The sequence below is a fragment of the Rhizophagus irregularis genome, chromosome 32 (genome assembly GCF_026210795.1).
Source record: "Rhizophagus irregularis chromosome 32, complete sequence".
In the NCBI taxonomy this organism is placed as follows: Eukaryota; Fungi; Glomeromycota; class Glomeromycetes; order Glomerales; family Glomeraceae; genus Rhizophagus; species Rhizophagus irregularis.
The window spans coordinates 1,489,716-1,516,921 of NC_089460.1; the positions used below are offsets into that span (position 1 = coordinate 1,489,716).

At 25.4% G+C, this 27,206-nt stretch overlaps 6 protein-coding genes across 6 annotated transcripts; 3 read left to right on the forward strand and 3 right to left on the reverse strand.

The window, feature by feature from the left end:
- Window positions 1-3,993: 3,993 nt before the first annotated feature.
- Window positions 3,994-4,938, reverse strand: OCT59_023127 (mitochondrial 37S ribosomal protein mS41). Its single transcript, XM_025312502.2, has 4 exons — window positions 4,705-4,938; window positions 4,516-4,589; window positions 4,365-4,438; window positions 3,994-4,295 (listed from the first exon to the last, which is right to left on the reverse strand). Exons 1-4 carry the CDS (start codon window positions 4,829-4,831, stop codon window positions 4,208-4,210), a joined length of 363 nt encoding a protein of 120 aa, XP_025189392.1. The 5' UTR covers window positions 4,832-4,938; the 3' UTR covers window positions 3,994-4,207.
- Window positions 4,939-5,054: 116 nt separating this feature from the next.
- On the forward strand, window positions 5,055-5,876 carry OCT59_023128 (uncharacterized protein). Its single transcript, XM_025312503.2, has 3 exons — window positions 5,055-5,215; window positions 5,299-5,330; window positions 5,450-5,876. The coding sequence occupies exons 1-3, from the start codon at window positions 5,064-5,066 to the stop codon at window positions 5,587-5,589; spliced, it is 324 nt and encodes a 107-aa protein (XP_025189393.2). The 5' UTR covers window positions 5,055-5,063; the 3' UTR covers window positions 5,590-5,876.
- Window positions 5,877-6,872: 996 nt separating this feature from the next.
- OCT59_023129 (uncharacterized protein) lies at window positions 6,873-7,797 on the reverse strand. Its single transcript, XM_025312504.2, has one exon. It carries the CDS (start codon window positions 7,596-7,598, stop codon window positions 6,921-6,923), a length of 678 nt encoding a protein of 225 aa, XP_025189394.1. The 5' UTR covers window positions 7,599-7,797; the 3' UTR covers window positions 6,873-6,920.
- Window positions 7,798-10,009: 2,212 nt separating this feature from the next.
- On the forward strand, window positions 10,010-12,093 carry OCT59_023130 (uncharacterized protein; the record flags this gene model as incomplete). Its single annotated transcript, XM_025312505.2, has 7 exons — window positions 10,010-10,135; window positions 10,267-10,392; window positions 10,463-10,648; window positions 10,717-11,010; window positions 11,080-11,477; window positions 11,543-11,633; window positions 11,717-12,093. 7 exons carry the CDS (start codon window positions 10,010-10,012, stop codon window positions 11,870-11,872), a joined length of 1,377 nt encoding a protein of 458 aa, XP_025189395.1. The 3' UTR covers window positions 11,873-12,093.
- Window positions 12,094-12,996: 903 nt separating this feature from the next.
- On the reverse strand, window positions 12,997-15,184 carry OCT59_023131 (uncharacterized protein; the record flags this gene model as incomplete). The annotated part of the gene is made up of 5 exons (XM_025323832.1): window positions 12,997-13,655; window positions 13,725-14,025; window positions 14,091-14,158; window positions 14,247-14,396; window positions 14,503-15,184. The coding sequence occupies 5 exons, from the start codon at window positions 15,182-15,184 to the stop codon at window positions 12,997-12,999; spliced, it is 1,860 nt and encodes a 619-aa protein (XP_025189396.1).
- Window positions 15,185-17,753: 2,569 nt separating this feature from the next.
- Window positions 17,754-19,659, forward strand: OCT59_023132 (uncharacterized protein; the record flags this gene model as incomplete). The annotated part of the gene is made up of 7 exons (XM_025312506.2): window positions 17,754-17,943; window positions 18,104-18,276; window positions 18,400-18,458; window positions 18,552-18,756; window positions 19,011-19,070; window positions 19,156-19,287; window positions 19,377-19,659. The coding sequence occupies 7 exons, from the start codon at window positions 17,754-17,756 to the stop codon at window positions 19,521-19,523; spliced, it is 966 nt and encodes a 321-aa protein (XP_025189397.2). The 3' UTR covers window positions 19,524-19,659.
- Between the last annotated feature and the right edge of the window lie 7,547 nt (window positions 19,660-27,206).

Here is a 27,206-nt window from a genome sequence, read left to right on the forward strand (position 1 = left end):
GAAAAGCAAAAATAATAAAGAGTAATAAAAGCAAAGAGGAAGAAACAAAAATGAAAGGCAAGAGAGTGAAGTTAGAGGAAAAATGAAAGGGAAAAGAACAAAAATAAAAATAAAGGGAAAGGGAAAGATTTAAGAAGAAAAAATGGAAAAAAAAGGAATTAAAATAAAGAGAAATAAAAATGAAATGAAGAAGAATGAAAATGAAACAGAAATGAAATAAACAAAATGAAAATAAAACAATGAAAAGATTATGAAAGGAAAAGAAAATGAAAATTATTAGTAATGAAGACGAGAAAACAATAACTAAAAATTGAAAAACAACAGAAATAAAACTACTTATTTAAAGAGAATCGGCAAATCTAAAAAAGAGAAAAATTTAAGAGTCACCAAAATCTAAACAAAGAAAAAATCTAAAAGCCCGAAATCTAAAAAAAATGAAAGGAAAAAATTAAGATTAAACATAAAAACAACAAGAACAAAATTTAAAAATAAAAGAATCAAAAAGTAGTAAATAAAAAAAAAGAACATACTTTGATTGTGAAACTGGAAGGACTCATCTTTTTCTTACTTTTTTAAGTTTCAGTAAATCTCCAAGACTTCAGATGAGTGTATTTTTTTTCATTTTTATTTTTCGTTTATAATTTAATTTTACTAACCAGTTGTTTCTTTATTTTTTTATTAGTCAAGTTTTAAGGACTTAAAGAAAGGAAAAAATAAAAAGAAAATGAAAATAAAAAGAACAAAGATAAAAATGAAAGGAAAAATAAAGTGAAAAAATGTAAATGAAAATGAAAGGGAAAATAAAAATGAAAGGATATGAAATAAAAAGGAAAATGAAACAAATAGGGATAAATATAAAGACAAAAGGAAATAAATATAAAGTGGATGATAAAAAAGAAAAAATTCTATAAAAAGAAATAAAACAAAGTTAGTAAAAAATAAGACCTTAGACATTACATATACAATTCAGAGAATAACTTTTTAATAAATTGGCCTAAATTTCAAAAAAAAAATCACATTTTTTGCGATTATCTCAGCATTTAGTAGTTTAATTTATGCAAACTTTTTTTGTTTTGTAGCCCTCATCGAGCTCTATAAAATAAAAAAAATTTGCATGAATTGGATTATTGGATGCCAAGATAATTGCAAAAAACTGAAAATAAAAAAAGAGTAAATTGGATCTTTTTTGGTAAAAAGTCAGTTGTGAGTTTTATAAATGATGTTCGGGATTCTGTAAAAATAAAGCAAAAGCAAAAAAGAAAAGAAAATCAAAGAAACGAAAAAAATATATCTTTAAGTGTAAAATCAAAAGAGCTTGTCTATACTGAATAATTCATTATAGCATTAATGAATTTATTTATAATGAAGTCCTGATTGGTCAAAACAGAGGTTTGTTATATCAAGAATGAACTGTAAACTTAATATTAATAAAGTATATATAAATCATTAAAAAAAAAAAAAATATTTATTAAATATAATATAAAGTGGATTTTGTATTTAAAGTTTTATTAAAATAAAATTTAAAAATAAATATTTAATTTACTTTTTTTTTTGAAATCAGCGATATTTAAAAATTTTATTAGAGAAATTAAATTTCTATTATAATATACAAATATAAATAAAAATTAACTAATTTAATTTAGTAAACTTTAAACCACTTGTCATCCCTGTAAGAAGACTTCACGTCTACACTATCAGGTGGAAATTAGGCTATAAAAGTACTTTTTATATTTATACATGTATACTCATTTTTAGAGAAAATCCCCTTCTGAGAAAAAAAAAAAGAATTTTAAATAAAAAAAATAGTGTAAAAAAAAGAGTTAATATATATAGATATGGTACTAATATGGTAGTGAATACACCCTTTTAAACTATACATCATATTTGATTCTGTCATCCTGTTAGTTGGCCAGTGATCTTAACAACACCTAAATTTTAGTTAAAATAGTAAGTTTGACATTATTATCAAAGTTTTTATTATTTGAAGTATATTGCTTTGTATTTCCAAAAGATTTCACTTTCTTATGTTATCTACCATTATCATTTTTCTGCATAACTTTCAGATTCTTATCTTGGTTCTGTTTCTGACCAGTATCTGTTTTCTTTAGTAATTTATTTTTAGACCAGTTCAAGGTAAAAGAAAAATATCTAATCTAAACATTTTTAAATTCTTTAAAGTTGAATTCTATATTAAGTACTTTATTCAGGCTTATTCAAGTATTGAAATATACAATCAACTTTCTTCTTTCATGATTTTGAATGATTTTGAAAGGTAAAGTACCATTTAATTGTGATAGCATAAATTGAGCAAAGTTCTCTGCATTGTAAACAACATTATTAGTAACAAATTTGGACACATCTAACTATCATATAGGCATTTTTTCAAATGAAGCAATCCAAACTCCATTATTCCAATTTAGTAAAGCCCACTCATTGAGATTAATAGACACGGTCACTATTGAATATTTCTTTTATGTCTTAACTTTAAATGCAATAACTTTACCTCATTTCTTTAAGTTCGTAAGAATATCAATTTGCAACATGATGGAAGAGATATTGTAAATAATTATTTCCTGAATATTAACCTTATCTTGTGATATATATTCAGTTATAATAGTCGATATAGTTTTCTCTAGTATAAACTTAGACTTTTTCATTTTCTACTGCTGCAGTTTGTCAAGTATATTACTCTTTGTTGAAGTTTTTTGAGTGTTCCATTTATCCAAAAAGAATGGTGATGTAAACCAGAAATCATTGGAACTGGAAATATTTAATTTACTTATTTTATTAAAAGAATTTTTATATTATTATTATTTTTTTGCAATGCATTTGTAAATTATTATTATTTTTTTTTTTATCGCAATGTATTTAATAGTTTATTAAAGTAAATGTTAAAGCAAATTACAAAAGTAAATAAAACTCTAAATCTAATCTAATATTATTAACTACCAAATCACTCGTCATACCAAAAAGCATCTCACATGTGTACTGTTGAGTAATACGTTTTGCTTAGAAGGTAAAAAGTGTTTGAAACGTCCTATCTTAGCATAAATGCCCCTCTTTCTTCACAAGGTGATTATGGTACCACATTTATTTATAAATTATTAAAACAATTAAAGTAATACAAATTACATATAGTATTACAAAAATTATTTTATACTTGTTATACTATTTGAGTATTTTACATATGCACTGTTAAAATAATTGATTATGCTAAATAGATAAACCATGATAATTAGATAGATCATAATAATGAATTATTTTTAGCTAAAAGTCTTATTATTATTACAGCAAAGAAAATCATGAAAAATATTTATATTATTAGTATTAATAAAAATTTATATATAATATATAAAGTTATATTAATAGTTTATTTTAATACTGCTTTTTTAGTTATATCTAAAATTTTTATATTTAAAAATTACATTAAAATTTTAAAGGTATTTATTAAATTTTAATATAATAATTATTATAGTGATACCATTCTAAGTGCACTTCCCTTAGGACATAATAAAAAAATAGTAGAATAATGTGCATTTAGAGAGGGTGTGCATTTATAAAGAGTAAAATATTAAGAGCTTTTACAAGTTGAAATCAGATTTACCATATATTTATATAGTGTATGCACTTATAGAGGGTGCACTTATAGAGGTATCACTGTATTTAATTTTTCATTGAGTTATATAATATTTAAAATAGTTAAATAAGTTAATAATTTATTGAGATTTATTGAGAGCTGAGAACTGAGAAGAATTATTTAATAATAACAATGAATTTTTAAATTTAAATTATTAATTAAAAAATATAAATAGTATAATATAAATAAAGGAAAAAGCATTTAAATTTAAATAGTTTTTAATGAAATAAATATGGGTTAATTTAGTTTAAAAATAATTTTGTAATTTTTTATTTTTTTTATATTACTAGATTATTTGTGATATTATATAAAATTAAAATTGGATATAATAAAATATAATAAAATATCTGTTATTTACTGCAAAAAAAATCTTTATTTTCTTTTTAATTATACTATTTAAATGACCTATGTAGATTATTTTAACTTTAAGATAATTCTTTTTGCATTTAAAGGCTTAATTTTTCTCATATAAATATTAAATAATTGCATTTAATTAATATTAAGTATATGATTTTTTTGTCTATTCATTTTATAGCTAAGCCTCTATTATAGCAAAATTTTTTTGAATTTTTATTTCTTTTTCTTTTTCTTTGAACGAATAAGAATGATATATGGATCAATGCCATTTCGATAATGCTCTGTCCAACTAAGTATCCATCTAAAATAAATTAATCAATTATAAATAAATATTTATATTTATATATTATTAATAAAAAAAAATACCTACTTTCGTTGCTTTGCAGGTATACCCATTTCACTTTTCATTTCATAACTCGAAGCTGTAAAAAGATGTTCCCAATCCTTTTTTAAAAAAAAAATTAGGAAAATCTATATCGTAAATAATAAAATTAATAATATTTTTGCTTAATATAATATACCCGAAATTTATCAGCCAATTCATTACATCCTCTACCACATTGTTCTAAAAAGGACTTGGGATCAATGAATTGACCTTATTATTAAAATAAATAATTGCAAATTAATATAACATTATAAGATCATGATAGTAGCCCGTTAAAGTTTACAAGATAAAATATAAATTATTTTATACCAAGCGTAGTATATACCTCGTGGTTCCGGAACAGATTTTTGTTTATTTTGGATATTTCGTATTATTATTCTAGAAAAACTTGCATTATTAACTGAACATGAAGAGAATAATAATTGAGGAACGCGACTTTTAGATAAAATCATTTTAAATTTATATATCTATATACAGAACTGACGTAAACAGTCCGATTGATCTCTGGAAGTGTATACCTTTGGCCAAGTATAATATTATGTATAATTGCTTTAATAATGATGTTCAAAAAGATTGTAATGAAAATTTTTTATTATTTTGATGTTGTGTTACGTGACGTAAGTGTGGCTTAGATTATATGGTTATAGTATACAACAAAATAACTTCTTTTCCTCTAAAATTACTATGTCTTATAATAATTCCGCTTCTTCCGAGACTTTAATTTCATTATTAAATAATTCTTTAAATACAATAAAAAGCGAAAACGTAAATGTGGACGTGAACGAAAATGAAATGATTGAAGAACTAAATCCGGAAGAAAAATCTAATTTAATAAAGTTGAATTCTTTTTTATTTTATTTCCTTTTTTTTTAAAAAAAAAAAATTGATTTATTTTGAAATTATATTATTGTTATTTTAGGGAAATTCTCGAATTACAAGAAGGATTAAAAGGTAGCTTTACTACTTTATATAATTCTTTTTTATAAAAATATATGCGTGTATATATTTTATATTTATATATTTATATATTTATTTACTAATTCGCCATTTCAATTATAATGATCAAATAGCTTTAATTCAAAGGACTGAATCAGTTAAAAACGATCATGATCAAATGCAATCAGGAAATCAAATTTTACAAACGTATATAAATAATTTAATGTCTTCTGATGTGTTGTCTTCTGCAAATGGCAGCAAAAAAGAAGGATAAATACTTTTTAATGGTTTAGAGAGTATGAAAGAGAGAGAAAGAAATTATAATTTATTTATTTTTTAATTATTTATTTTAATTTATATTTTTTAATTTATTAATAATAATCATCTGTTTTAGCATAATATTATATATATATATATATATTTCATAATATTAGATTTGATGGATTGGATTTGATGTGTTGTATATGATGTATTGGATTTAATAATTAGATCTATAATTAAGTTAGAAAAATGAATAATCCAAAATAAATGAATCTTTGATCATAGAATCTTTGAATCACAAGAACATATTCAAGACGTTTATTAATTATAGCTCATTCTATTTTAAGAAAATTGGACCATTGTGTGACATTTCGGAAAACATTTTAATTGATCTCAAATATTTAACATCGGATGCGCATATTTTGATAAATTTTTATTACTCCCGGTAAATTAAATCACACAAATGGTAATTGATGTAAATTTATGAATGTATTTAGTTAGTTATTTACAAATGATCTTATCTTCTGTTTGTTTGTTCAATAATTATCAGTTTTTGTTTGTTTGACTTTAGAAATTGTTTTCATAAATACCAATCGTATGAATTCAATGACGTGGCAGATCGCGGAGTATTTGCTGAGTTAATCGGCTAGTAAATTTAATTCATGTAAAATCAACAATCCCTCTCCAAAAATAATAAATAAATATTTATATTTTATAAACAAAAAATCACTAATCAATTTTCGTATTCATTATTTATTTGTACATATTACGCATATTACATAAATTAAAATCTTAAATTTTTTTTTTTCTTTTGTTAGTCGTTAAGAAGAAAAAATAATAATTACTTCAAATAAAATCTTATAATATTTCTTTTTTTTTAAAACAGGGATTGTAGATTTTTCTTTTAAAAAAAAAAGATATGTAAGCATATATAAATTAGGTAAGATTTTCATATAATAAATTATCGAAGCGTGCGCAATTTTTTTAAAAAAAAATCGAAAATAAAATAAAAATATTTGCGACCGGAAAAAAAAAGAATAAAATCTAAAGAAAAAAAAATAAAATAAAATAAAACAAAAATAAAACGAATCGATTAATCTCTTTGGCTCTTTTAGTCGGTGGAAAAAAAAAATCTTTAAACGAATGTGTGTGTATGCTTAAAGAAAAAATCGGAATCATATATAAAATTGGGTTTCACATCACAAGAAAAATGTTTATGGTATGTTCACGTTGTGAAATGTCTACTAAAGCAAAATTTCGAAAGAAAAAATGAAAGAGATAAAGAAGTAAATTGTTCATAAATTCTTGATCTTTTTTTAATTTTGACGTTGATCACCTAAATTTTCAATTTTTATTATTATCGTTACTATTTTTATCCCCACCATCTTTATGCTTATTATTATCGGAACGTTGTATATCTAATAGTCTGCTATCTTTTTCAATAAGTAAATTCTTTAACCATTTGATTTCTCTTTCGAGTTCTTTCACGCGATTCTCCAAAACTTCTGCCTTTTCGGACATTTCCCTTGCATTTTGTTCAAGGGCTTGTTCACGCATTTTCTTTTTTATTCTAAATCTCGCGGATGCAGCAGTATTGCGTCTTCTTTTGTCCTCTTCAGCTATAAATTTAACAAAATATTCTGGATCAGCGAACGTACTAGGATTGTAATAGGGATGACTCATGTAAGTTGGAGGTGGTGGATAATAATATCTAGAATTCGGCGGTATTGGAGGAGTAGGTGTAAGTGGTTGAAAAGTTGATGGTGGACTATAATTCATAATTGATGGATCATTGGGAAGATCAAGAAAAGGAGAGACATTATTTTGAGTAGGTAATGACGCTGGTTGTTGCTCTAGTTGCATTAAAGGAAGTTGTTCAGTCGCAGGAATCATCGCTTCTTCGACGGAATTACCTTGTGAATTTTCAGGAAGTTCAAAGTCTTCATCTAAAAGCCCTAAACCTGGAGGGACGTTAAAAGAAGGCCAAAAATTTGAATTTCCGGATAATTCATTTTGAGACATTTCTCGTGATGTGATAAGCTAGACGTTAAGGGTTAATTTGTGAGGTGAAAGTTGGGGTAGATTTATAAAAGGAGAATAGAAGCGTTATTTTATTTTATTTTTTTTTTTCCTCGTTTATAAGTAAGAAAAAGAAATTAGCAAGCGAGAAAAGGCTTAAAAACCTCACAAACTTAAATTGAAAGGTGAAAAAAATAGAGCCATTTATTTAATAGGACAATTGGATCGACTATTTATGCACTTTAATAACACACTATATCATATAAAGTAATGTGAAAAAGATATATTTGTATTGACATTATTTCAACTAAAAATTTTTTTTTTCTCTCTTTTTTTTTGTGACCGCGAGCCACAAAAATTGACGTTTAAAGTATTTTTTTGTTTCTTTTAGTATAAACGTTTTAAAATATTTTTTTTTATTGACAGAATTGAGAAAGTAGATTCAATTGATTAAAGTTAAAATCTTTTAGATATTTTCCTCCAATAATATTCTAGAAAGATTTCATCATATTAAAGAAAATTTCACTTGCATTTTATTTGATTTGATGCACAATGTACATATTTGTTTATAAACCAAATTCACAAAAAATACCCGTTATTTTTTTGTCTATAGGCAAGAAAAGAAAGACGAATTATCCCTTATAATTGCACCATTTATATTTTTGGTATAGCATGTTTTTTCTTTCCTAATTATGAGAATTCAATAAAAAGAAAAGCTTTATATGGATGAACAACTTTTTTTTCTGGTAAAAAATACTTCAACCTTAAATTAAAACCGATGATTTACGATTTCCTTACTAAAAAGATTTATGCAAAATGTGGATAAGATGGTGTCATTTATATATACATTTGATGCACATTGATAATCCCAATTTTTTTTCAGATTTTACAGTAAATTGCGTGATCTCAATAATACGTCGCGTCATATCTTAACATTAATTTCTTACTAGCATTACGCGCAGCTTTTTTTTTGGGGCAAATTTATGAATTCATATGTTAGAAAATCCCGCATAATAAATGCTGTTTAATTCACTTTTAAATATTCATTAGAAGAAGATCATATCATATCTCTCTATATTTGTCAAATCTAAAATTATCAAAAAATCAAAATAAAAATTTCTTTCTATTTTTTCTATTTTTATTAAAATTACGAAAGAAAATGACATCACAATAATTGAATAATTGAATGATCAAATCCCTTTTCTGATCGTAATATATATATATATACTGTATATATATATGTATGTATGTATATATATGTAAATATATATCAAATATTAATCCCTTTCCTTTTCTGTAATTTACTCGGGAGTTATTATTTATAAAAGGCTCGTGTCGTTGCTCATTTAACCCATTTTGATTTTTTGAGTTTTCGATGATTAATTTGGTTAAAATCTCGATAACTCGATCAAGATTTTTGTGTTATGTTTGAGTACACATTCATACTGTTGTGCGTCCACAATTCTGCTAATTGTTAAAATTTTCTAATTTAACTAAATATTTTTATAACAGTATCTTTGAACGAAGATTTCTTTATGCCGATAAAAATATAATCACGTGATCTCGTTCCTGTTACACTGATATTGTAGTCTTTACCAATATTGTTATTATTATTTATACAATCAATACAAGAAACATGTGACCTTTGCATGATTGTTTTCTGAATTTATGAAATTGATTATGATGTCTTTTATTTATATTATAGATAAGACTAACTCTTATAACTTTTGAAAACCTATCAATCTCATAATCTCATATGAATATCAATTGAAAAAAAAAATAAAAAATATTATGTCAATAAAATGGTAAACATTAACAAAATTAGTAATATTACATTTGGTATAACATCCGACCAGAGTGCTTATTTGGCCTGCATTGTTATGATCTTGCCTGAAACCAAAAAGGATATACTGTATTGTAGCCACACGTCACAAAAATATTCATTGTCACATGACTTTTTTTGAAGAAATTTATATGTTACCTGTCTAAAAAAAAAAGATTATTCAAATACAGCTGCTCATCGGTAATCCTATAAAAAAAAAATATGATCTGTTGTTTTTAAGTCTATGATTTTTTCCGTAAAAAATTATTTTATTCGATGGTCGCAAAAAATCTTGTGACACCTTACTTCTTGACTAGATTAAAGTTTCGTGTTTAGATTTAAATTCCGATTGTAACCGGTTTTATTTGATCCGGATCCGATTTTGGGTCTAATAAACTTAACCTAAATTTTCTGATTTCGTAATAAAAGATGATCACATGTTTTGATTTGGATATAAGATGCCTTTTTAGAGCAACTTGATTTTTTGTCTCCTGAAATCTTTCACAAAATTAAACAAACGTTATTTACTTATTTATTGTTTATTATTTATTATATTTCTTATTTAATTTTTCTTTTTTTTGATTCATTAAAAATGATTTTGGATGATCGATTAAAACAAATATCGGGAGTAAATAAAAAATTCTCAAATTGGTCAAAAGTATTTGAATGTAAACCTGAGTTATTTTTTATGCCAGAAAATGAGGATGATATTATAAAGGTATAAACGATAATAATAAAAAAAAAATTTTTTTTTATTTGAAATTTGTATAAAATATATACATACGCATATATTGATTTTCTAAAAAAAAAAAAAAAATCTATATATACTTATTTATTAATTGTTAACAGATAGTTGAACTAGCTAAACGATATAACAAAAATGTGAGAGCGATCGGTGCAGGTCATTCACCATCCGATTTAGCATGTACTGAAGGTCTTATGATTAATATGGATAATTTTAATAAAATTATCGAGGTATGAAATTTTTTGCTTTGGTTTTTTTTTTTTGTGATCCCGATCATGTGATCTTACCTTTTTTTGTTAGATCGATTCGGAAAATAAAACCGTAACAGCGGAAGCTGGTACAAGAGTATATAAACTAAATGAAGTATTACAGAAAAATGGACTAGCATTAAGTAATTTAGGTTCAATTTCCGAACAAAGTATTGCTGGTGCTATATCAACTGCTACTCATGGATCAGGGATTAATTTTGGCAATATTTCTTCTCAGGTAAGTCATGGTCACTTTATATATAACTTTATATATATATATATACACAGAATTAATTTTATTATTAGGTTATTAGGTTAACTTTATTAACGGCTTCAAAAGGAATAATAAATTGTTCGGCTGATGAAAATGATGATGTATTTAAAGCATCATTATGTAGTATAGGTGCATTAGGGATCATATTAAAAGTTAAAATACGATGTGAATCAGCATTTAAATTAGAATCTAAACAATTTCCAATGAAATTTAATGACATATTAAATAATTTAGATTCTATTGTTAATTCTGCTGAACATGTTAGATTTTGGTATTTTCCTCATACAGAAAATTGTATTATTTGGAAAGCTGATAAAACAATTAAGGTAAGTTCTTTTTTTATAAAAAGTCTCATCTTTTTTACACATAGATTAATTATTTTTTTTATTATTAAGGAATTGAACCCCCCAAAACAAAATTATTTTAAGGATTATATAATTTCATTTCATTTATATCAGTTTTTATTATACATATTACGATATTTTCCATCAAAGCTTCCATTATTAAACCAAAAAATGTTTAATTATAAATTCTCTCAAGAAAAACAATTCGTAGATGATTCTTATAAACAATTCAATTTTGATTGTTTATTTCCGCAATATACTTCTGAATGGGCTATACCACTTGAAAAAACTAAAGAAGCTTTGGAAAAGTTATACGATTGGATAAATAATAACAAAGAAAATGTATTTGTTCATTATCCTGTTGAAGTAAGATTTTCGGATAAAGATGATATTTGGCTAAGTCCCGCTTATAATAGAAAAGTTTGTTACATCGGTGTTATCATGTATAGGTAAGTAAAAAATAAAATTTGAAAAGAGTTCAAATTTTTTTTAGAAATTAATCGATTTTTTTTAGACCATATGATAAACCTGTTTCTTATAAAAAACTTTGGGCTGTATTTGAAAAAATAATGAGATCTTATGATGGAAGACCACATTGGGCAAAGGTACTTACTTTACATTCTTCTAGAGAAGTCAATATAAAATCTAGGTAAAAACTAAAGAAAGAAAATAATTATTCTATTTTTAGGCGCATACAATGACAACAATTGAACTTGAAAAAACTTATCCAAAATTTAAAGAATTTATAAAATTACAAAAATCTTTAGATCCAAATGGAATTTTTTTAAATTCTTATTTAAAAAGACATTTATTTAATCAAATGGATGTTAAAGCTAAATTATAAAGATTAGTCTATTTCACAGAACTTTAGGATTATAGGATTAAATTTGTTAATGTAACATCTCCTGTATCCACATCATAGTGATGGTCATTTGTATTAATGAATAATTGGACGATTGGACTTTTATACTTTTATAAAATAATTCATAATTCAAGTTTAAATAATCATTTTTTTAAATAAATATTTATCGAAGAAAATTCGACTAGGAATTTACTGAAAACGTTTATGCGTATTTCCCTTCTTTATTATTGACAAACTCGCATCGAACTTAGGAGCCAAAGGTTGTAACAAAACCAACTGCACAAATCCTGATCATCTTTGGCGAATCGATTCTAAGAGATGCTTCGCTCATCCCGAAAAATTTAAGATCACAACGAATCACGTCTCCGCTAATATATTCCTGCTCCTGAAGTGGAAATTACGTGTCAACTAATATCTTGTTATACAATTAGAAGGATTGATTGTATAATTTGGTATGTTTACCGTTTATGGTTTATTTTTTTTTTTATATACTGTAATTGGCATGAGGTTCTGCCTTATTTCTCACAGGGGTACTGGTAATATTCAACGATTATTCAACTAGATTAAATGAAATATTGGTGGTATCAAAATTTATTTTTTTATTTCAATCACACATATTTTCAGTCTACAATCCGAACCATTATCTTTCGTTATATGACAACAATTCCATCACTGTTCGCATCCATAATAACAATTATATTTATTCTCGTCTAATTGACATTTGATATAAGAATAAACTAATAAAGGCAAATAAAAATATGTAAAAAGAACCTCTCCCAAAAATAAATGCAATAATAATTCAATAAAAATGTAAAAAAAGAAAAAGATGTATAAAAATGTTTAAATACAATGAAATGTTGAAATTTACCAAAAAAAAGTTAGGAAAAGGGAAAAAAGAATTTACAAAAAAAAAGGAATCACTATACTACAAACGAAATAAATGATTGAATATAATTTAAAAAAAAAATCTATCCTATTGGATATAAATGAATAAGTTATTATTGTATAATCTAATATATTATAACGGATGATGGCAAAAAAAAATCTAAAATCGTGTAAAACAATGTCTGTTCATCAAACAATTTCGCACCTTCTAGTCCCAATAATCATCCAACGCTAACATCCTTTTTATTAATCATACCATTCGTATTTTTTTTTGGTTCATAATTAACATCACTAACTTCTTCAGTTTTACCATCAAAATTCACGAAACCAGGTTTATTAACAACAGAATTTTCATTATATTCTTTAGAAACTAATTGTTTTAAATCAGGATAACTTGAAGACCTTAATGATCTGATTGTAGGTCGGGATCGTATTTGTTGATGATGATGATGTTGTTGTTGTTGATTATAATGTTCTCCAATTCTATTATTACGATTATAAAAGCAAGCCGAGGAAGTGCTCATCATAGGATAATTCTGTGAAGGTAAACTCGTAGTTTTGTTATCCTTTCTTTTTGAATAATAATTATTTGACGAAGGGTGATTAATAATGATTCCATCTTCTTGTGTTGAAGTTGATTTATCAACTTTATTTGAAGGAAGTAGGCTCATATGACCAGGTGTGGGATTTTGCGATCTTAATAATTCTACGGGACATTGTAAATTATAACCTAGTACGGAATATCTTTTGTGATTTGCTTGAGACAATAACGTGTTCCTTTGGTGAATTGGTATAATATTTTTAACAAAGTAACCCACCGAATCCATAGCCTTTGCTGCTGGTTCAAGGAAGTTAAACATTTGAAAAACATGCACCATATCTAAGAATCCATCAAAATTATTTATTAGTTGAAATTTTAAACAAGGTAAAAATATTTTAATAAATTTACCTTCATAAACTTCATATTGAACAAATGTTGTTCCAGTTTCTGATGCTTTATTTGCAACTAAGTAAATTTCATCTTTCAACACTTCAGAATCACCACATTGAATTAATAAAGGGGGTAAATTATTTAAATCTCCAAATAAAGGTGATACGTAAGGATGATTAACTAATTTAGCACGTTCTTCATAAGGATGTAAATATAACTTTACTGGATTTAAAGGATCATCATCTTTTGGTTTAAAGAGATAATCATAAGGTTGATTTTGATCCCAACTTGAACACGACATCGTTAAGTCTAACCAAGGCTATATTAATAAAAAAGGTAAGTAAAGATTACGCCAATAATCAATAAAATAAATTTAAGACCTACAGAAAATAAAACTGCGCCTCCAGGTAACGGCATGTGATTGTCCTTAAGATAATACAATAACGCCAAAGCTACAAAAAGTTAATCTGTATAAGTTATTATGTAAACTAATTTCATAAAAGTTTTACAACGAAAATATAAAAAGAAATTAATACATACATAAGCCACCTCCTGCACTATCCCCAGCAATAACAATATTTTCAGGCTGAATAGCCAAGCCATTAGGGTCAGTCAAATAAAGGAAAGAATGAACAACATCATGAAGACCACAAGGGAAAGGACCTTCTGGGGCGAGTCTATAATTTACCGCTATTGTCATATCATGCGTAAAAATAATTTAATAGAATGTTGGCAAAGTAGATCATTTCTAAAATTGAAACAACATACATCATCTTGCATCATATAAGTAACTTACCAAAAACCCTTCTTCCAGTTGCCTTTGAAAGACGATAATTTATCTCACGATGAGTCTTAGCAGACATTAAATAATAAGCACCACCATGTATATACATGATAACTTTCTCATTTGACCATTTTATACCATCATCATCGATAAAAAAATGAGTACAACAAGAGGCAGATAAACGATAATCATCATTAATTTTCCTCCAAAGTGATTTAGGTACGATCCATTCACAGCTTATCTCTCTATTACCAGTTTCTTTCTCTTCAAGGTTTTTAAGTATTCCTTGCAAACCTTTATTTAAAACTTTAAATGAAACAGGAGTTACAATAATATCAGATGGAACAAAAGTGAAAGGGATATTAATTAAACGTCTTAAAGTTTCTATATCAGCTAGATGAGTATGATCCGTTAACGCTCTCATTGAAGCGCACATTAAAGTAAGTTGAATTGGCCAAGAAGGTTTTCTTGGACCTGATAAATGATGAGTAAAAAAATTTGTTGTTAAAATAGTTGCCTGGGAAGTAATGAGTGCCGCATGGTCAAGTAACATCCAACCATCACTATTATTACGAGATGATTTTTTCGATTTATCATCATTATTTGTTAATTCATCATCCTTATGTTTTTGACTCTTTAGTAATTTGGGTTCAATTTTTTCAAATGAAGTCTGAGAATATTTAAAATCACGCATAATTTTTCTTTTATTGAATGAAAAGGAAAAAAAGATGTATCAAAAAATAGGATACATTTTTTTTTTTAGTGTATATTTATACTATGGAAATAATGTCGATCTAAATTTATTAGGATTAGATGATTAAATAATTATACATGCATGATCTACTAATCCAACTAAATAAATATATACAATAGTTACGTATATAAACTTATTTTATTGTATATTTAAACTTTTAATAATTAAACTTACCGGAAATTAAAAAAGGGTTAAAGGGGAAGAGATCCCATGTGTCTTAATTTCTTAATATTTCAATTTATTTGTTTCTCAGATTATGATTTGCACATGTATCATGTGCTATATCATAAAACCGTTCTCCATTTCTTAATTTAGATAAACGCAACGAAAAATAAAATATACTGGTAACTGATCCTTCTAGTAATGGTTTGGTAAAAGATTTAGAAAACCCAGATAAATTTGATCTAATCTTGATTTATTTGTTGAAACAAAATATAAATTAAAAAAATTTAAACCAAATATAAAAATAAGCGGATACAATTTAAATTTCGTATGTAATAATGCGGAGTATAATTCAAGAACCCTTGCCAAGAAATTCTTAGCGGAATAAGAATTAGCTTCATTTAATGGGTGATTTCATTAACTTTTATTATTTTTTTTTCTTTTTTTTTTTTCTCCCAATTATTAAAACAAGATAAAACTCGATTTCTCATTTAAAGATTACTAATCGAACGTACATATTTTCATGTGTTGGAAAAAAAAAGGATAAAGAAGTGAGTTCCAATTATTTCATTATGTTAAAAAGTTTTTCGCCCTGAGAATGTAGTTTTTTTAATCATAAGATTTTGTAATATTTCTAAATAAAGTGTAACAGGTAATAATTGTAAATCAAAAAGCCACAATTATTTGGATTATCATTTATTTCTCCAGATTTTACCTCCACATTTTTTTTTAGATTAAATCGCTACTAAATTAATAATATCAGTAATAAATTTTAATCTAAACTTTAATCATGATCTATTTGATTAAGCTCGCATGTGGAAAGATTACACAAAAATATTCATATGAAGAATAATGACTTTAGTAATATAAACACACATTTTATCATCTGAATTGAACTCCTTTGAACTTGCCTTCAACAGGTTTAACAATGGATTACATTAATTATGTTAATTATGTTAATTATATTTGATTATATAAACTTTTTTTTTAAAATTTTCTCACGTCCCACGCTTTTATCATACTTTTTTTTTTTTAATTTGTCATTATTTCCAGGCGCTTTTCCCAATACTGACTAGTTTAAATCTTCTCGGAAAGGGTTATACAAAGAACTAAAAGAATATTAGAATCATCTACTGCATTAAGGTTTAAAGGTTTACATTTACGGCCGCCAACGTTCCCGTGCATATTCTAACAATATTTATCAACGTTGATATTGTAGCGCGGAACCTACTTTTATAGTGGTACGTGATGGTGTATGGATCATCCCTAGACTCATCGACGTCACCGTTATGTCCAACGTCATTTCCTCATTTATAACTTGTTCACGTTGATAACTTTGAGGTAATTTAGAATCTGATGAAAAAATATTTGTCAAATGAAGCGTTTTTTATTCAATTGTCTGATGCTTTAATTTGAAAATAACTTCCCCTTTTTTCATGATAAAAACTAATAGATTTAGATGTGTTGGTAATGCAAATTTTAATATTACACTAAATGATCTAATAGTAACAAAAAAAGAAACTCAATTACTCATCTCGGACGTTTCAAATTGATCTACTTATCAAGTTATTCTTTTGAATATATTTACCTACTGTATATCGCATGTTTTAGTAACCTCCTCATGTACAGGGATAGCGTGCAATGGCCTTTTATTGGAATTGAACCTTTCAATCCAATTCCTTCCAATATTCCGAATATTTTAGAAATGATTTTTCAACACTATATAAATGTGCCGTTAATAATTTTTATTTGAATTGGACATATTGGACATAAAAATATTTGACTATAGTAGTACTATGGCCCGTGATACCATAATTCAAATCAAATACAGTCAACTCACGAACTCGCTTTATAAACGAAATTTTCCCCAACACGTGACATTTAACCAATCAAATACGTCAAACATCTCTTGTTATAATGAATGCTCAGCTCTTTGAATTCTTCGCTATAATCTTGTAGCGAATTTGATATGAAAACCGGAGGGTTCGTTATATCGAGAGCTGACTGTACTTTGACCTTTTAACATGTAATTTTAGAAAATAGGTCCAGTCTTTTTAACGGGCGTCCTTAACGCGGGGGCGTGGGTGTACAATATTAACGTACGAACTGGCCCGAGTTTAGGAGTTATGCACTTGCACATGATAGCGTTAGTTCGTACGTTAATATCGTACACCCCACCGTACATTAAGGACCCCCCTTTTTAACTCCTCAATTAGGCTAAACATTGTTTGTAAACCATGATTTGATCATTACCGCAGATGGTTAATCATATGATGCTCATACATAGATTATCTTTGTTTTTTTTTCACTCATCAAAAAAATCATTTTTTTTTTCTGAGAAAAAAAAATGTCTGCTACAACAATATTTCGAAGAAATTTTTTAATATTATCTCGATGTCTTCTTAATAATTTTAATAATAATGGTCATTTTAATAAAATATCATCACGAGAAGGAGTAAGAATACTGAATAATAATAATATTAATAATAAGTATAATTTTATAAATTCAAAAAATATCAGGTTTATTCATGGCTTGGGTATGTTCTTTTTTATTCGAATTTTATTTATAAAAAACAAAATGTTATTTTACAATATCTATTCTTGGCCTTTTTTTTATAACTTTTTTTGTGAGTTAGTTAAAAGATAACTTGTTTGATATTTAATAACTTTTCCTTAATTTTACATCAAATTAATCAGTTGATAAAGATTTGAGTACACAATTGGCAGAAGAATTAACATATTATGAAAAGGAAAAGGATACAATAGCTACTTCATCTACATCAACAAAAGATGATGTAAAAAATGGTAAAGAAATTCCTTCTATTATGACCAAATCAATAAGTGTATCATTTAATAATTTCAATTGGGAAGTGAGTAAATATCATGCTAAATTCCATTTTATTCTTATTATAATTTAATGTAATTTAATTTATTTTAATTTATATGAAAATTTTTCAATATTTAATAAAAAAAATCGGGTTTTGTTACTTTAGCTTTTTGATAAAAGGACTTTGAATGAGGTTTATATGACAAGAGAATATAATAATGAAAAGTATATAATTAATTTTTTTATCAATTCATGAAATCACTTAATTTTCTACGATTTATTTTAATTTGTACCCCGTCTTTTTTTGTTAAACAAAAGAATTCGAGTACTTTTTAATATTATACCATTAGAATATTATGAAAAAGCTGAAGAAGAAGACGAGGATGAGGAGGAGGATGAGGAGGATGAGGATGAAGATGAGGATGAAATAGAGGAGAGGAAAGTTGGTAAATCAACCATACCGCCGGCAACAATCATTCCGGAAGAAGATAAAGATGAGGAAGATTTAATAGATTCATCTGATGTAAGTACAAATTATTTGTGATCCAAAAGAAAAGATTAATTGTATTTTGCGTTCGATTAATGATGATAAATTAAGTAATCAGATAGGGACATCTGAATTTATTTTTGATGAGAATTACTTTTGGGAAAATTTATTTCTGATAAAATCGAACTAAAAGAATGAATTAAAGTTAACACTTATACACTTATACGCTTACACATACTTATTGTTAAAAAAAAGAACAATTATTAATCTTGGTTGTTATTTATTTATAGGAAGAATTTGAAGAACAAAGCCCCGAAAAAACTTTAAGGTGTGCTATAACTATTGAAAAAGTAAGTTACAACTTTAATCTTATACGTATTAATATATCTAACAATTCGATTTACGATAAAATATTCCTTTTCTCTTACTATTTAGAAGGATAAAGGAGTATTAGCATTTGAGGCATTGGCCCGTGAAGGTAGATTTTTAATCGAAAATGTTTCATTTTATGAAGCATTACAAACAAATCATACAAAAAGTGCTATTCCTTTCCCTAATTTAAGTGCAGTAAGTTTTACAGTATTAATTTTTTTTACTATGAATTATAAGTTATTGTGACTAATTTATTATTATAATAATTTTTTTTTTTCGAAAAGAATTTTCGACATTTATTTACTAAATATTTAGAATATCGAGGTATAAACGAGGAATTATCCCAATATATTCTTAGATATTCTACTCATAAGGAAAATCAAGAATATATAATTTGGTTGGAAAACGTTAAAAAATTTATTGATTCTTAAAAAAAAAAATTAAACCTAAAAAAAAATTGATTCGATAATATATATATATATATATATATATTTTAAAAAAAGAAAATATATTTATTTTAACAAAAAGTTAAAATATATATATGTAAATAAATATGTATTAAAAGGGGGAATATAGTCCTGCGCGTTTTACGTTTTACGTTAGTTTGAGACACGTGTACAATCTTTGCGAGATCGACGTTGGCATTCAGAAAGTAGTTAGTCAGACATCATCAATAATGCGATAAAGGTTAATGATAGGAATTTTGCATCTTAAAATTCCTGGACGTGTGTCCGGCTCTTTTATGAAATTTTATCCTAAAGACGAAAAAAGGAATATTACTTAAAGGAGTGCAAACTTGATAGCAAAGTGGATATAGCTTTTCATCATTCAATCTCTTTCAGGCATTTTATCCTCATTTTTTGGTGAGCCAATCGACTTATATTCGATATATAATCACTTCAAAAAATCAGGTGATTTGAGCTTAATTCCGGCCAGATTCAAATTTAATTTCAGCATCCAAAACTTAAATCAAACCAATAAGTTTTGGATCTGTCTTTAAATCCCGGGTATAACATTTGGATATGGTGGATTTTTGGCTATAGCAGTCAAGCACATAAAGTTGACCGTGAAAAATATCTAAAAATTACATATTTATTTCGTAGAATTTCCGTAGAATTGTTTTTATTAAATCACCTTGCTTACATTTTCCAAATCTCTTTGATTCATTTCTTTGATACATGATCTATTAGTACAATCTGTTTGAAAGTATCTTAGATAAATATTGGATGAATTAACAATAAAAGTCCCCAATCAGGAGGGAGAAGAATTGAACATATAATTGAACGTATATTTGGCATAGCAAGTGCAGTACAATTGGCGAATAAAGACATTCTTTTTAGTAATGCGATCTATAAACCAAATTTTTTGATTCATTTTTTTGATGCATGATATATTAGTACAACTGTTTGAAAAATATATTAGATAAATCTTGGGATGAATTAATAGTAAAAGCGCCAATTAGGAGGGAGAATAAATGAGATCTATTAAAAAATTCGGTAATAAAAATATTTTTTAAATTTCTTTGATTCATTTTTTTGATGCATGATCTATTAGTACAATCTGTCTGAAAAAATATTATATAAATCTTGGATGTAATTAATAGTAAAGGCCGCCAATCAGGAGGGAGAAGAATTGAGCGAATAAAGATATTCTTTTTAGTAAATGCGATCTATTAAAAAATTCGGTAATAAAAATATTTTTTATGATTCATTTTTTTGATGCATGATCTATTAGTACAATCTGTTTGAAATATATTTCATAAATCTTGGATGAATTAATAGTAAAAGCCGGCAATCAGGAGGGAGAATGAATGCGATCTATTAAAAAAATCGGTAATAAAATATTTTCCAAATTTCTTTGATTCATTTCTTTGATGCATGATCTATTAGTACAATCTGTTTAAAAATATATTATATAAATCTTGGATAAATTAATAGTAAAAACCGGCAATCAGGAGGGAGAATAAATGCGATCTATTAAAAAATCGGTAATAAAATATTTTCCAAGTTTCTTTGATTCATTTCTTCGATGCATGATCTATTAGTACAATCTGTTTAAAATATATTATTTAATAGTAAAAGGTAAAAGCCGCCAATCTGACAATCAGATCAGAGGGAGAATAAATGCGATCTATTAAAAAATTCGGTAATAAAATATTTTCCAAATTTCTTTGAGTCATTTCATTTGATGCATGAACTATTAGTACAATCTGTTTAAAATATATTATTTAATAGTAAAAGCCGCCAATCAGACAATCAGATCAGAGGGAGAATAAATGCGATCTATTAAAAAATTCAACAATAAAAATATTTTTTAATTTTCTTTGATTCATTTTTTTATGTATGATTTATTAATACAATCTGTTTAAAATATATTATTTAATAGTAAAAGCCGCCAATCAGACAATCAGATCAGAGGGAGAATAAATGGATCTATTAAAGAATTCAGCAATAAAAATATTTTTTAAATTTCTTTGATTCATTAGATAAATCTTGGATGAATTAATAGTAAAAGCCGGCAATCAGGAGGGAGAATAAATGCGATCTATTAAAAAATTCGGTAATAAAATATTTTTCAAATTTCTTTGATTCATTTCTTTGATGCATGAACTATATTAGTACAATCTGTTTAAAATATATTATTTAATAGTAAAAGCCGCCAATCAGACAATCAGATCAGAGGGAGAATAAATGGATCTATTAAAAAATTCAGCAATAAAAATATTTTTTAAATTTCTTTGATTCATTTTTTTATGTATGATCTATTAGTACAATCTGTTTGAAAATATATTAGATAAATCTTGGATGAATTAATAGTAAAAACCGGCAATCAGGAGGGAGAATAAATGCGATCTATTAAAAAATCGGTAATAAAATATTTTCCAAATTTCTTTGATTCATTTTTTTATGTATGATTTATTAGTACAATCTGTTTAAAATATATTATTTAATAGTAAAAGCCGCCAATCAGACAATCAGATCAGAGGGAGAATAAATGCGATCTATTAAAAAATTCAGCAATAAAAATATTTTTTAAATTTCTTTGATTCATTTTTTTATGTATGATCTATTAGTACAATCTGTTTGAAAATATATTAGATAAATCTCGGATGAATTAATAGTAAAAACCGGCAATCAGGAGGGAGAATAAATGCGATCTATTAAAAAATTCGGTAATAAAATATTTTCCAAATTTCTTTGATTCATTTCTTTGATGCATGATCTATTAGTACAATCTGTTTAAAAATATATTATATAAATCTTGGATAAATTAATAGTAAAGCCGCCAATCAAGAGGGAGAATAAATGCGATCTATTAAAAAATCGACGATAAATTTTGTGCATAATCTATTAGTACAATCTGTTTGAAAATATATTATATAAATCTTGGATGAATTAGTAAAAATCGCCAATCAGAGGGAGATTTCAAATTTCTTTGATTCATTTATGATCTATTGGCACAATCTGTTTGAAAATATATTATATTAATTAATAGTAAAAGCCGCCAATCAGAGGGAGATTCCAAATTTCTTTGATTCATTTATGATCTATTGTCACAATCTGTTTGGAAATATATTATATCAATTAAAAGTAAAAGCCGCCAATCAGAGGGAGATTCCAAATTTCTTTGATCCATTTATGATCTATTGGCACAATCTGTTTGAAAATACATTATATTAATTAATAGTAAAAGCCGCCAATCAGGAGGGAGAAGAATTGAAAATATAATTAAATTATTTAAATATAATTGAGCGTATATTTGGAACAGATTCGGATTGTTACAATTGATGAAATAAAAATATTCTGCGATCTCGGTAAATTCAAAGTGCGAATCATCAAATCAATCATACTATAATAAGTAATTGATTCAGTAATTAATTCAATTTGTTATTCTCAAGATCTCGATCAAAATTTATTCAGCCAGCCACGTTCATTTATTTAATGGCCTATTCTCAATCCTGTTTTATAATACACATTATTCAAACAAACGCCATTGTTCGTGTGAAATGACAAAAAAAAAAAATTTACATAAACCTATGTTATCTTGAATCTCAAAACTCCTGAATATTCATTGAATATTCATTGCTATGTAGCCGACAGATAATAATGATCTTTGAATTTGAAATCTTTTATTTTTATAAATCGTTAAATTGTTTGAATTGTTTGAAATGTTTGAAATGCTAGATAATCAATAAAAAAAAAAACCGTTGTTTTTATTTACGCCTTGGAATATCGTGATTTTGAATCTTTAATTAATTGACGAATCAAATTTAAAATTTGATTGGTTTAGAGTTTAGACAAAGGTAATGGGTCATTAAAAAAAAATATTATTATTACATACAGTATATATATTGTGTGTATGAACATAATATTATATAATATATTATATTATTTATATATTTTTTTTAAATCGTTTTGAAATATTCTCAATATTCTCCAATTTTTTTTTTTTCAACAATTGAATTATTTTCAAAAAAGATTAATTTGGTTTTATTATTATTTATTATTATTATTATTATTTTTTTTTAAACAAAAAAAATGTAAAAAATGTTTCAAATTTTTTTTTAAATAACATCATTCGTTTAAAACAATATCATTCGATTATGCAAAAAGACTAGAGTCATTTTACTCCTTAAACTTTAAAAAAAGAATTTTTTTTATTTTTAATTTTTTTTTTTTTTTTTTTTTTTTGACATGTAACAAGTTTTTTAAAAAGAAATTTTTTTAGCTCCTTAAATTTCCTTAAACATTTCTTGTTTTTCCGAAAAAGTTTGTTACCTTACGATTAAATTCGCGTATTTCTCAATAAAATTATTGTTGTTTAAGAATAAAAAAAACCTTAAAATCTTAATGAAGGTAACAAAAAAAGAATTATTGTTTGTCATTATTTTTTTTATGACTTTTTGAAAAATCTTGTAAAGCATTGTAAAGCATTGTAAAGCATTGTAAGCCATTGTAAGGTACTGTAAAACATTGTAAAAGCATTGTAAAAGCACTGTAAAAGCACTGTAAAGCATTGTTTTAGATGATAGATGCAAAATGTATGTAGGCGTTTGAGGTTAATCAAGTTTTTTCATTTCAGGTTTTAAAAAAAAAGTAACGTGCATTTTTTTTTTTACAGAATGCACGGAATAATCGGAATATGTACAAAGAAACATGCTTTAGAATTAAAATATGCTTAGAACCTAGAATATTTTCTCACGTGTATTCAGTTTAATTTTTTAATTATTCTTTTTTCAAAAATTTTTTAAGCCAAGACTACTCGGAGAAGAGTATTCTATGACTAATTCTAATTTAGTAATTCCCGTTCGAAATTTCATATTACGAATGTTCGAAAAAAAAAAAATAATTTTTTAGGGGAAAGATCCGAAACAATAATAATAGTAGTACCAATTGGCTTTTTTTATTCTCATAAGCCAATAATAATATAATTATAATAAATAAATAATTAAATTATGCATCTCACGTATCATTTATATCATTGGTCTAATTGGTAATACATGATTGGTCAATAAATTGGTTAGAATTTAAGCCGAGGATTAACGAAATTGGGGCAAAAAAATAATATAAATTTGAAAAATGACTCTCTTGTAGATCGGTGCAATGTAGATCGTATGTTTGAATATCAGTTAGAATTTATAAATCTTTTTTTTTTTTTTTTGAATGGGACGACATTTTTTTTTTGACTTGATGGACTTGATGGACTTGAATGAATGACTTTTTTTATGAATGCCGATTTTTTTTTTTTTGAATGGCCGATTTTTTCTGAAACTTTGAAATATATCAAATCCCGGGAAAAGAAAAATGTAAACTAAAACATTAAAAGTATACTGCAAACGTTGTAGAACGCGAAAAAAAAAACAAAAAAAAAAATAAATAAATAATTTTTTTTTCTTTCTTTCAATTCTATTCATAGAACTTAGAGGCATGTGTATGTTATCCACAATTTTTGAGTTTCGCTATTTCAATTTGTTACATTTTTACTCAATCATATGAGAATACTCATTTATAACGCCAAAAAATTAGCTTTATTACTAGTTTTGGGGATTTTAAAGAACTTTACCAAAAAAAAAAAGTAAAAGAGGCTTATAAAATTATGCAGATTTACTTGTGAACATAAATTAATTATTTAGTAGGTCCCAAGAAATACTGTATATTCGCAAAAATTTAAGGCTTAAAAAATAAACAAGGCCGTCAATATTGTTTATTATAAAATTAAATTATAAGGCTTATAAAGTTATAAGAACTATAAGGCTATAAGAGACTATAAGGCTATGAAACTATAACCGATAATATCAAAAACTATAATACTAAAAACTATAATACTAATATTAATTATATCCCGTTATTATATATAAAAAATCACGGGATAAAATTACCGAAAAGTTTTTGATCCTAACTCAATAACTCAAAAACTGAAAATCATTTAAATCATTTAAATCATTTTTAAAAATCCATTTTAGCCAATCAGAAGAGTCATCATTGATGATCGACAAATTTAAACCTTTTTTGCTATTTGAGTAATTTGAGGCTGAAAAAAAAATTTGCAACATAATCATAATTTGGTTAGATTAAATGATTTTGTAATCTTCGGACCAACCGAAATCATTTAAAAATAAAGGAAACATTTGACCAATAAAAATTAGAATCGAATAAAAAGATAATCCCATCGCATTTTACAATTTTGATCGAAATAGATCTTGTAAAAATTTAATGAACATCATTTCTTAAAAGAGAAACGAGACGTTACTAAATGTAATTAATAAATATCCGATACGTTCGGTTGAGAAAAAAATTTTTAAACTTTATAACCAAAAAAAGTCATAATTAAAATTTTAATTTTTTTTTTCTCTTAAAATTTTTCAAATTTCAATTGTTCCTTATCTTTTTTTTAAAAAAAAAAAGAAATTTTATTTATCGATGCAATCAATTCACGTGGTACCAAAATGATATCATATTAAGAAGAAATCATTATAATTACCAAAATTATATTTTATATGTTTCAAAAAAACCAAGTATTCACACGAGTTTTTCATGATGAACAGTTTCAAAAAATTGGGACGCGATTATTCTATAAATGAAAAAAAAAAATAAGTAAAGATAAGTAAAGTAATGTATAAATACGCAATTTTCGTATGAAATAAAGAGACAATTTGATTGATTAACAAAATTGGAACAGATTTTATCGTTAAGTGAATGTCCACTAATATATTATTTAATTATTCCTAATTCATCTAACTAGGTTATAATTGGGATTATTTATAGGATTTAATTAGTTTAGTATAATAATTAACTAATGATTAATTAAAAATTTGCCAAATTTCATTTTCATATCATGTGAATAAATGATTAAAGAATGATTTACCAAGATTAAACATATTAAATGCTATGCAATGTTTGATTCATTGTCTACTTAATCCCAAGTATGGTTGTATTCTAAACATTCATGCATCATATTATTATTATATTATTATATTATTATATTATTATTATATTATTATTATATTATTACTGATTATTACTGCGGAACACAAATGATCTTGACTATTAAAGATTAGTTGTGAACTTGCGGAGATCAATAAACATTTCCCCGATCGTTCCTCCTTTGTCCTCCCTAAATACCGGTTTAAACATGTTTTTTTTATTGAGTTCACGCGTAAAAGGCTTGTGATTTCCCATTCTAGGATAAAAAAAAAAATTTTTTTATTTTCCTTTTTTTTTATTGTTCATTTAAATGAATGAATATGAATTTAATTGATCGATAATTAGAACAAATTTTTATCTGAAAACAAGAAGAAATATCAAAAAATATCAAATCTTGAAGCAAATCCAAATCTTAAAAAAAATCTTTAGATTTTCTTAACAATGGGAATTGGAAATGATTGATAATTTTTTTTTTATGCGGTGGCTTACCTTCAAAATAAAAAAAAAAAATTTTTTTTTATTTATTTATTATTTTATTTACTTACTGTGCAAATTTTCTATATTTAACCTAAATCAAGTAAATTCACGAAAATTCACAAAGGTTTATTTATCACTTAAGATTTTATTTAGAAATTGTTCACGTAGTGATACAACCATGACTTTATTTTCCAGTTTATGCGTAATCTTGAT

What these genes read in the sequence shown, in the direction of transcription:
- OCT59_023128 (XM_025312503.2), top strand. Translation starts at nt 5,064, where the DNA reads ATGTCTTATAATAATTCCGCTTCTTCCGAGACTTTAATTTCATTATTA. An exon ending in GAAAAATCTAATTTAATAAA is followed by an intron (nt 5,216 to 5,298) that starts GTTGAATTCTTT and finishes TTGTTATTTTAG; the next exon opens with GGAAATTCTCGAATTACAAG. An exon ending in ATTACAAGAAGGATTAAAAG is followed by an intron (nt 5,331 to 5,449) that starts GTAGCTTTACTA and finishes ATGATCAAATAG; the next exon opens with CTTTAATTCAAAGGACTGAA.
- OCT59_023127 (XM_025312502.2), bottom strand. Translation starts at nt 4,831, where the DNA reads ATGATTTTATCTAAAAGTCGCGTTCCTCAATTATTATTCTCTTCATGT. An exon ending in ATCTGTTCCGGAACCACGAG is followed by an intron (nt 4,590 to 4,704) that starts GTATATACTACG and finishes TTTAATAATAAG; the next exon opens with GTCAATTCATTGATCCCAAG. An exon ending in AATTGGCTGATAAATTTCGG is followed by an intron (nt 4,439 to 4,515) that starts GTATATTATATT and finishes TTTTTAAAAAAG; the next exon opens with GATTGGGAACATCTTTTTAC.
- OCT59_023129 (XM_025312504.2), bottom strand. Translation starts at nt 7,598, where the DNA reads ATGTCTCAAAATGAATTATCCGGAAATTCAAATTTTTGGCCTTCTTTT.